Source organism: Pogoniulus pusillus, chromosome 22 (genome assembly GCF_015220805.1).
Source record: "Pogoniulus pusillus isolate bPogPus1 chromosome 22, bPogPus1.pri, whole genome shotgun sequence".
NCBI lineage: Eukaryota > Metazoa > Chordata > Aves > Piciformes > Lybiidae > Pogoniulus > Pogoniulus pusillus.
The window spans coordinates 15,199,167-15,209,350 of NC_087285.1; the positions used below are offsets into that span (position 1 = coordinate 15,199,167).

At 57.6% G+C, this 10,184-nt stretch overlaps 2 protein-coding genes across 3 annotated transcripts; both read left to right on the forward strand.

Moving 5' to 3' along the window:
• Nucleotides 1-708: 708 nt before the first annotated feature.
• Nucleotides 709-5,107, forward strand: SLC34A1 (solute carrier family 34 member 1). Of its 2 annotated transcripts, none has more exons than XM_064161309.1 (13): nt 709-766; nt 937-1,067; nt 1,214-1,396; nt 1,843-1,971; nt 2,047-2,190; nt 2,301-2,412; nt 2,499-2,694; nt 2,919-3,014; nt 3,131-3,230; nt 3,471-3,638; nt 3,962-4,078; nt 4,231-4,355; nt 4,460-5,107. In XM_064161309.1, the coding sequence occupies exons 2-13, from the start codon at nt 965-967 to the stop codon at nt 5,012-5,014; spliced, it is 2,028 nt and encodes a 675-aa protein (XP_064017379.1). In that variant the 5' UTR covers nt 709-766; nt 937-964; the 3' UTR covers nt 5,015-5,107. The 2 variants fall into 2 exon arrangements, with proteins under 2 accessions (XP_064017379.1, XP_064017378.1); XM_064161308.1 differs by having other exon boundaries at nt 713-766; nt 951-1,067.
• Nucleotides 5,108-5,930: 823 nt separating this feature from the next.
• LOC135185271 (alpha-2Db adrenergic receptor-like) lies at nt 5,931-7,039 on the forward strand. Its single transcript, XM_064161869.1, has one exon. The coding sequence runs from the start codon at nt 5,931-5,933 to the stop codon at nt 6,963-6,965; it is 1,035 nt and encodes a 344-aa protein (XP_064017939.1). The 3' UTR covers nt 6,966-7,039.
• The last annotated feature ends 3,145 nt before the right edge of the window (nt 7,040-10,184 follow it).

The window sequence follows — 10,184 nt, forward strand, 5'->3', positions numbered from 1 at the left end:
CCTGCCCATCTTGGCATCACCCATGCTGGTAAGATGTGGGCTTCTGTCCCATGCAGCACTCACAGCACTGCCAGCTGCTCTGTGCTGAGCTGCTGACATGGGCTGGGCCAGAACAGATGCCACCATCACTGCCAGTGACAGGACACAGGGCCTGTACTGATGCTGACATAACCCACTACCAACACCCAGTGATGAGGATGGTGCATGCCTTGGGCAGAGCCAAGCCCCTCATGGCTGACGCTTAGATGGCTCCAAGGATGATGGATGTGTGCATGGCCTCATCCCCAGTTTGGGACATTGTAACAGCATCAGCACTGAGCCATCCTCCTCCTCTCATTCTGGAGATGAAGGACCTGGCACCAAATGATGGAGAGCTGTGGCTGCTCTGGAATCACCCTTTGGGCACTGGGCTCCAGCACTGTCCCCACTTTGCTCTCCACTGGACTGACTGCTGCTCACCCAGGGGTGATGCCAAGCCTTGGAAAGTGAATAGGGTGCACCATCAGAGCTGAACCCCAGGGCTCGTGCCTCATCCCACCCCATGGCCACAGCTGATGTGGGCTGCCAGGGGGTTACCTATTAACTGCAGGAATTTCTGGGGAGGAGGTGAGCATGGAGCAGAGGCGAGGGGCAATGCGAGACTCCTTAGACTTTGCTCTTGACGTGAATATAAAGGGCCACAGTGCCCCACGAGCCACTTTGCCAGAGGGACACGAGGATGTGGCATGTAGACATGAAGCTGTCCTGAGTGCCTGGCCAGCCTCAGGTGAGCAGGGTCCTGGACTCACTAGGGTGGCATAGTGGTGGCGGGACTGCCGCCCAGGGGACCATTGGGTGATGGAGTGGTGCTCCTTAGTGGTGCCAGCACCACAAGGATTCAGGGGGCCAGTGGCTAATAGCACAGCACAGCTGTGGCTCTGCCATGGTGACACGCAGCCACCTCTGCCCAGCCTCAACAGGAGTGATGCTGCCCTACAGAAGAGAGAGCCCGGCCCTGCCCCGCTGCCCGGTGCGGGGAGGAAGGGTGGTGCACGGGCCCCAGTTTGCCTACTGCCCCAGCCCCCAAGGTAGGTGTCTGCTGCCCTTCCTCTTCCTCACTCTGCTGGGCCCAGCTCTGCTTCTGGCCAGCCCCTGGCCCACATGGTACCCGGCCCTCCTCTGCAGGGAGGTCTCTGCAAGGATGGGGCTGTAACACCGATGACCTTCTCCTCAGCTCTGCACCGGCTGCCTGGTGCCCACACCTGCCCCTTCACTGTCAGCGCAGTGCCTTGCCCTGACCATGGCTACCCCTGCCCCGGCTCCCCAGGGCGCATGGGTGAGGGCAGGGAGCGGTATGAGTTGGATGTGCTGCCCTGGCAAGGGCCCCGATTTGGCTTGGAGGAGCTGCAGAAACCAGGTGAGACCCCCAGGAGGTGGGCACACAGCACCCGGGTTGGGGAGCACCCCAGGGACCTGCCAGAGGTACCCAAGGGGTCAGGGGGTGCCAGAATTGTGGGGTGCCAGGAGAACCTCACCTTTGGCCCTGGGACTGGCAGCAATTGCTCCCTGCTTGTCAGTGGTGCTAATCCTCATGCTGGCACCCCAGCTGGCAGGCTGCCTGATGGAGGCAGACACAGACAGCTCCCTGGGATACCAAGGGCAGAGCTGAGAGACAATGTGAGCAGTGAGCAGAAGACACTCCACAGTGGGAGGAGATGGAGGGGACCTGGGGAATGGTGGCACATCTAGGGACATAAGTCCCATCTTGACAAGGTCATGGCAGGATGTTGCAGGGCTAGAGGAGTCCAGGGAATCAGGCCCCTGCTGCAGCTGGCATTTAACACTCTCTCTTGTCTTGCACAGAGCTGGGGTGCTGGGCTAGGGTCCAGTCCATCTGTGTCTCCCTTCTCAAGGTGCCCCTGATGTTTGGGTTTCTGTACCTCTTTGTGTGCTCCCTGGACGTGCTTAGCTCTGCCTTCCAGCTGGCCGGAGGTAGGATGGCAGGGATGTCTGAATGACTGGTGGTACCCACCATGCCAGCAACCTGCCACTCACATTCTCTTGCAGGCAAAGTGGCTGGGGACATCTTCAAGGACAATGCCATCCTTTCCAACCCAGTGGCTGGGCTGGTGGTGGGCATCTTGGTGACTGTGTTGGTGCAGAGCTCCTCCACCTCCACCTCCATCATCGTCAGTATGGTCTCCTCAGGGCGTGAGTGTGCCTGCAGAGCTCCTGGGGATCTGCATCTGGGGGACAGTGTGGCCAGATGTGGCTCACCCTGAGTTGGATCATACAGGGCTAGTGCATGTCTCTGTCTCCAGTGCTAGAGGTGCGCTCTGCCATCCCCATCATCATGGGCTCCAACATTGGCACCTCTGTCACCAACACCATTGTGGCCCTCATGCAGGCTGGTGACCGCAGCGAGTTCAAACGGTGAGAGCTGGTTGAAGCAGAGAGGACTCAAGGGACTGGAGGCTGCTCCCCAGGGCTACCTCATGCTGACAGGATCCTCTGCACAGGGCCTTTGCTGGTGCCACAGTGCACGACTGCTTCAACTGGCTATCAGTGCTGGTTCTGCTGCCTCTGGAGGTGGTGAGCGGGTACCTGCACCATGTCACCCAGCTGGTCGTGGCTACCTTCAACATCCGCAGTGGGAAGGATGCCCCTGACCTGCTGAAGATCATCACTGAGCCCTTCACCAAGCTAATCATTCAGGTATCCTCACACATGGTCTCCAGGCTGGTGTCTCCAGGCTGGTGGTGGTGGCACAGGTGTCCCCTGCATTAGTGGTGATGTCCCCAGCACTGGTGTCCCTTTGACAGTGTTTGTATTCAAGTATCCCCAGGCTGGCAGTGGTGACCCCATTTCAGTGAAGATGTGTCCAGGCTGTGGATGTTCTCACCCCACAAGGGACCTCTCCAACACTTGTGTTGTTGCAGTTGGACAAGTCAGTGATCACAGGCATTGCAACTGGGGATGAAAGCCTGCGCAACCGAAGTCTCATCCGTGTCTGGTGTGGCCCCACATCCCCACAGGTGAGGGGGTCCATGGCCCTACTGAGGTCACCAAATGATCCCACAGAGGGTAGGTAGTAGGCATGGGCTGACCAAGGACACTGTGGAGCCAGCTGCAGCTCATCCTCTTCTTGCAGATGGTCACTGTGGGGCTTGGGTCCCCTCCAAACTGCACAGACCTTGGCCACTGCAGTACCAAGGGCATCAAGAACCTCCACAACATCACCAGGCAGAAGTGTGAGTGGGTGCAGGGGGCTTGGGCAAGGCTGGGGGACACAGAGCTGAGGAGATGCAGGCAGGGTTGGGATGCCATGTGTGGGATGGAGAGGTGCAGAGCATGGGACTGGCATCACAGTGTGGGGCAGGACTGGGAGGTGTTGGTGCTGGAATCCAGGTGTGGGGCTGTTTGGGGTGGGGCTGGTTTGTGAACGGGGCCAGGCTGGCCTCAGCCCCTCGCCCAGCCATGCTGTGGGGCAGGCGAGCATCTCTTCACCGACACACCGCTGCCTGACCTGGCTGTGGGGCTGGTGCTGCTGGCTGGGTCCCTCATCGTGCTCTGCACCTGCCTCATCCTCCTGGTCAAACTCCTCAACTCACTGCTCAAGGGGCAGGTGGCCAAAGCCATCCAGAAGGTCATCAACACTGGTGAGTGGGATGGGACCCTGTTTGCCACATGGTCACTCATCCTCATCCCTACCTGCCCATCCCCTGACTGTCTCTAATTCCCATCCCTGCCTAGACCCCCATACCCACTGCCTGTCCCTTACTCTCATTCAACTTACAGCTGTCACGTTCTCCTGATGTCCTCTTTCCCTGGCCATCCTGGCCACCAGCCAGGTCCCATACCTACAACCTGACTCCATACCCAGAGCCTCACCCCACAAACCCCTCCCCAGCACTATGGACTGCTCCCATCTAATGTGTCCATGTTTGTGTCCATGCTTGTGCCTGTGGCCATGCCGTGGCAGACCTCCCACACCCACTCAGTTGGCTCACTGGATACTTTGCCATGGTGGTGGGTGCTGGGATGACCTTTGTGGTGCAGAGCAGCTCTGTCTTCACCTCAGCCATCACACCGCTGATTGGTGAGTTTCATCCGTGTCTGCATCCCATTATGATGTTTAGTGGGTGCTAGGGTGCTCAGAGGTGTGTTTGGAGTTATGCCTCCTTGGAAGAGCACAGGGGTAGCAGTGATGGGGAGAATGGGATAGAGTGGGATGTGATGCCTCTCTTGCAGGACTGGGGGTGATCAGCATTGAACGTGCCTACCCACTGACCCTGGGCTCCAACATCGGCACAACTACCACTGCCATCCTGGCTGCACTGGCCAGTCCAGGGGACAAGCTAGCCAGCTCCTTCCAGGTACAGACAGCCTAGTCCATGGCCAGACTGGCAGGGTGCAGTGGGCAAAGCAGGGCTGAGGGAATGCCTATGTGCCTGGTCTGACAGGGATATTATCCCTGCAGATTGCCCTCTGCCACTTCTTCTTCAACATCTCCGGTATCCTGCTGTGGTACCCACTGCCCTTCACCCGCCTGCCCATCCGCATGGCCAAGGCACTGGGCGAGCGCACAGCCAAGTATCGCTGGTTTGCTGTGCTGTACCTCATCATCTGCTTCCTCCTGCTGCCTTCCCTCATCTTTGGCATCTCCATGGCGGGCTGGCAGGCACTGGTGGGGGTGGGAGCACCCTTCCTCAGCCTCTTCTTCTTTGTGGGGCTGGTGAACGCACTGCAGGCACGCAGCCCTGGCCGCTTGCCCAAGTGGCTGCAGACCTGGGACTTCCTCCCTGCCTGGATGCACTCACTGCAGCCCCTGGACCGGCTCATCACCCGGGCCACCCTCTGCTGTACCGACCGCTGCCGCAGCCCCGAGGGCTGGGAGGAGCGTGAAGGTCCTCCCCGTGACAAGACCAGGCTGGGGCTGGACAACCCTGCACTCTCCTATATCGAGGAAGTGTCCAGCCCCACTGTTCATGTGGGCTCCCCTCGCCTGCCCCTGCACAGTGCCACCCGCCTCTAGCTGGCACTAGATATCTGGGCCATCGCTCCCATGGTCACCCCGTGTCTGCTGTCCCCATTCAGCCGGTGTCTAATAAAGGCTGAGTGCCTGCAACCTAGGTTTGTCACTTCACAGAGGCTCCTGCCTCTGCAAATGCTGCAATTGCCTGGCACCCACCATCTGCCCGTGTCCACACACCACCCCTGCACAGCCTGGCCCCATACAGGTGCCCTGTGCGGGGCATGCACCAAATACACAGCTGGTGCCACGAGGTCACACATTGGCAATGCCACAGCTAAGCCCTGTGTCTGTGGTTTGCAATCAGCCTGTACTGAAGTGCTGCAGGCAGCATCTTCTTCCATCTACCTCATGCCCAGAGGGCTGAGCCAGTGGGGTTCATTCCACACCGCTGTGTGCCGTGGCAATGTGTTGGTGAGCACAGGCTGCTGCGAGGTGCTGCCAGGCTGGGATGCTGACTCAGCACAAACAGGCAGTGTCTCAAACTTGTTGGATACGTCTACACTCATGACAGGAACCCACCCAACACATCACCCTGTCAGGAGCCCTTTAAGTGCTGGCAATAGCAACTTTCTCACTGCCCACAGATGCTTGGGCTCCTGCCAGTGATATCAGCCCGCCAGTCCCTCCCTCCTTCCCGCCCGCCCTCCTCCGGGGCTGGGACCAGCAGAGTCAGTGGGGCTGCTGTGGGAGCTGCTCTGGGGCTCCTGGTACTGCCTGGCTGGTCAGCCACCAAGCCAGGACAGCCTCCACATTGCTGCTGACCAGGTCAGTACAGGAACAGTGGCAGCCAGGACAACTCCCCAGGGACTCAGCAATGCCAGGGCTACGTGACAAGATGCAGTGGAGTCGGTGAGCAGGGCATGCATGCTAGGGGGCAGCCCCATGGGACTTCATCCACTCACGGTTCTGGGCCAGCATGGAAGCAGCCACTACCCTCCCCAACACCTCCAGTAACACCAGTGGCGCTGGCAGCATCCCACACTCACCTGTGGCTACAGGCCTCATCCTGTTGGCCGCCCTGGCCATTCTGCTGGCCACAGTGGTGGGCAATGTGCTGGTGGTGATGGCCATTTCCACCAGCCAGGCTTTGAGGGCCCCACAAAACCTCTTCCTGGTGTCCCTGGCCTCAGCAGATATCCTCGTGGCCATCCTTGTCCTGCCCTTCTCATTGGCCAATGAGGTGATGGGCTACTGGTATTTTGGTGGTCTGTGGTGTAGCCTGTACCTGGCACTGGATGTGCTGCTCTGCACTGCTTCCATCGGGCACCTCTGTGCCATCAGCCTCGACCGCTACTGGGCTGTCACCCGGGCGGCCCGGCTCAACCTGCGCCGCAGCCCCAGACGGGTGAAGGGGATGATTGGGGCAGTCTGGGCAGCAGCAGCCCTGGTGGCACTGCCACCACTCCTGTGGGCCCATCCAAGGAGCTGGGAATGCCAGCTGAGCCAGGAAACCTGGTACGTGCTGGCCTCCTGCATCGCCTCCTTCTTTGCTCCATGCCTCATCATGGTTGCCGTCTACTGCCGCATTTACCACCTGACTGCCCAGCGGACAGCAGCCCTCCTGGCTGCCCGTGCCCTGCACCCTGCCAGCACTGGCGCCAGTGAGAAGGGGTTAAGGGTTGGGATGCTGGGCTGGCGGCGGCAAAGCCAGCACCAGAGTATGTTGCTGTGTCGTCGTCGGCTGGTACGGGCACAGGAACGTCGCTTCACCATCGTGCTGGCCGTGGTGATGGGGGCCTTCGTGCTGTGCTGGTTCCCTTTCTTCTTCACCTACAGCCTGGGGGCTGTCTGTGGGGAAGGCTGCCAGGTCTCCAAGCCGCTCTTCAGTTTCTTCTTCTGGATAGGCTACTGCAACAGCAGCCTCAACCCACTCATCTACACCCTCTTCAACCGGGACTTTCGCAACGCCTTTCACCGGCTCCTCACCAGCCCCTGCCAGCACTGTGCCTAGGAACCCTGCTGGGACTTGGGGCACATGGCTTCAAGCTCAGCTACAAGTTCAACATGGTGCTGCAGCTGATCCCAGAGCTGCAGGAGATGTCCAACCACACCTCCATCACCACATCTCAAGGAGCTGCTCATGCTGTCGTCATCCTTGGACCTGCAGCTTCCAGTTGTGCCATAGACTCCAGACTGCCCTGCCAGTGTCTATCTTGAGGTATTTTTGGAAATGCAGGGTTGAATAAAATGAGGCCAAATCTCATGCCCGAGGCTGGTGTCTGCCACCTGGAAGCCATCAAGTGGCACCCATCACTGGCATCTGTTATCACCCAGGTCATCCCACCTGGCCCCTTTGTGTCATGGTGACATCTTGCTATGACAGTTTCAGCAAGCAGCAGTCCTGTCTGCCACCAGGCCAAGCCCAGCTCCTCTGTGTGCACATGACCCTAGTATTCTGTAATGCAGGGGACGGACCCTGTATCAGTGTCACCAGGCTGAGCTGGCCTGGTGCAAACCCTGTGCCTCTCTGTTCAGGCTGTTCCCTTCCGGCTGCCCATTAGCACACAGCTGTGCCATGCCCTGAGGGCTCTGAGGACAGACACATACATACCCCACAGTAGGTTGTGAGGGATGCAGAGCCAGGCTGGGACACTCCACATCCTGCTTAGGGGCATCACTGGGATCTTGCTGAAGAATGAACGATATCTCAGAGCCACAAAGACTTAGGAGAGTGTGGGAGATAGAATCACATGGGAACAGACTCCAGCACAACCCAAGGTGCAAGGGGCCATAAGAGCAGCCACGTTCCCCCCCGAAGGCAGCAGCCAGCTGGCACCCATCCTGCTCAGCTCTGTTACCCACTCCACACAGACAACCAGGGGTCAGGGGCTGCTCTGTTTCTCCAGCTTTGATGTTCAAAGTAAAAACTCTCTGAACATTGGACTTTCACTCAGCTAAAAACAACTGCTGGTGTCTGGGATCTGGAGCCCAAGAAACACTGAGTTCCTGCCAGCCCCTGCTGGGATGAGTATAGCTTGGTCATGGGGTCTGGTGTCTGGAAGGGATGGAAGTACTTGCAGCAGTGAGGATTCTTGGGCCATCTCCTGTGCCTGCTGACCCTGCATGTGGAGGCGGATGGCATAAGCTTTGGGGCTGGCAGAGGCTCTCAGTGGAATTGTGCCAGGATGGGGCCCAGCACTGAGCCCTCCGGAGGTGGCTGGCCCCAGTGGTTGAAGCCACTGTGGCACCATCTGCGGAAGGAGCTGGTCTATCACTGCTGCCCAGCTTCCCCTCCCATGGTGCCTTTTGCCTTTTCACAATTAAACAGCACTTTGTTTCTAAAAATACCCAGACGTGACAGTGCCTGGTGAGGAATTGGCCAGAGCAGCTTGCTCTGGGAGAAGAGCTCTTCCCAATGGGCACTAGCATCATGTGCGGCACCCTGGGGCCCTACAGTGTGCCAGCTTGTGAACCTTGTGCATGTTGCCCTCACCCTTGCTGGGCACCACTGGGGCAAATCAGGGGCCAAATAATTTCCTGGGCACAAGTGCAGAACTTCGTGATGCTGCTGGACAAGGAAGGTTGGGAATTGGCTGGAGAGCAAGTATGCAGGGACCTTCCTGCTTTGGCAAGGAGCTGCCAGCACAGCCAGCTTGTGCTAGCATTGAGGCAACATCTGACCCCTGCAAGCAAGCTCGAAGCTGATGTCCCAGACATTGAATTCTGATGGTTGGATGGAGTCTGGGAGTGCCTAGCAGGCACTACTGGGGTGCTCTAAGGAGAGTTCCCTCACCAAGCATCTTCCACTGCATCACAACCCAGCACATCATCCTGCCTGCAGCAGATGGGTCAGGCAGGTCACTCTGACCCTCTGCAGCAGCCTCTTCCATTCCAAGTTTGTACAAAGTCCATTTAATCTACCACAGCGTGACCCTTACCCCCACACAGTTTGTGGCCCCAGTACAGCCAGGAAAGGTGTTCCTCTCAAAATGCTGATTACTCCTGCCCAGCTACAGCACCTGCTCTTATCAGGCTGGAATTGCATCCCGCATTTTCAGGCTGTTTTTCCAATTATTGTGCATTACTGCCCTGACAGGCTTGGGTTTGGAGCCCTCCATCTCCAGACACATCTCATCTGCAGAGCTAAAAAGCAGGGTCCTAATTACACCACTTGGGCTGCCTCCAGCTCTGGTGGGTACACCAGGACCTCTCTAGACACTTGTGCTGCTCTAGCAGCACGCCATGGCTGATTCTTGGTAGTGGTGGGAATGGTACTGCAAAACACCAGATGGAAGGAAGCAGAAAGTAGCAACCTAAGGGTTAAGCATGCAAAATGCACGGATACAAAGTCATCGCATTTGAAGCTCAAAATAAGTATGTGCCGCCCTTAAAAGGAAAGCAGGTCTAAAAGAAGAAAGCTCACAGTGTGAGCTCATTCCTCACAGCAAAGTGACAGAGGAGTTCACCTCTGGGATAGGGCAGGGCAAATCACCCTTTTCCTCCTCATTATTGCCATTTGTAACCAAAAGATGTGACACCTGATCTCCAGCTAATGCTGAGGGGCACAGCAGACCACAGTCAGTGCTGATTACACAGGCAACAAGCACCTGGAATAATTTGTGTCATTATGAGCCTCACTACTGCCTGTGGACATAAACCCCTTCCCTCCTCCTCACTAGCATAAATCAGCCAAGCAGTGCTCAGGAGTGCAGGCTGAACCCCACCTGCAGCGAGAGATTGGTGGAGGGACCCATGGGTTTGCAGTGGTTACAGAATCACAGAATACATTTAGTTGGAAGACATCTCCAAGATGATCCATCCCAACCTTCAACCCAGCACCAGTGACACCCATACCACAGCTTGTCCTCAGATAGCATAAGGCTGCTGCTAGTTGAAGCGCTAGTGAAAAAATTACTTTTAGGGCAAATCACTGCAGCACTCACTCAAAAGCCCAAGAGCCAGCCCCAGCAAGATCAAGCTGCCAACACACAGCCTCCACCATCAAGAACACTTGCGAATGAGGAAATCCTAAACCTCCGCAGCAGCCATGACCACAGGAGCTGAGCACAACACTAAAACTTGCACCATCCACCCTGCAACAGAGAGATTGGCCAACACTGGCCATGTAGGTGCTTGGAAGACTTTACTGAGGGCAGGTTCACAAAGGGCCAGACTGCGAAGAAAACGAAGGTGCTGGCAGCACCTGACTGCATCTAACAGCAGAGCAGCA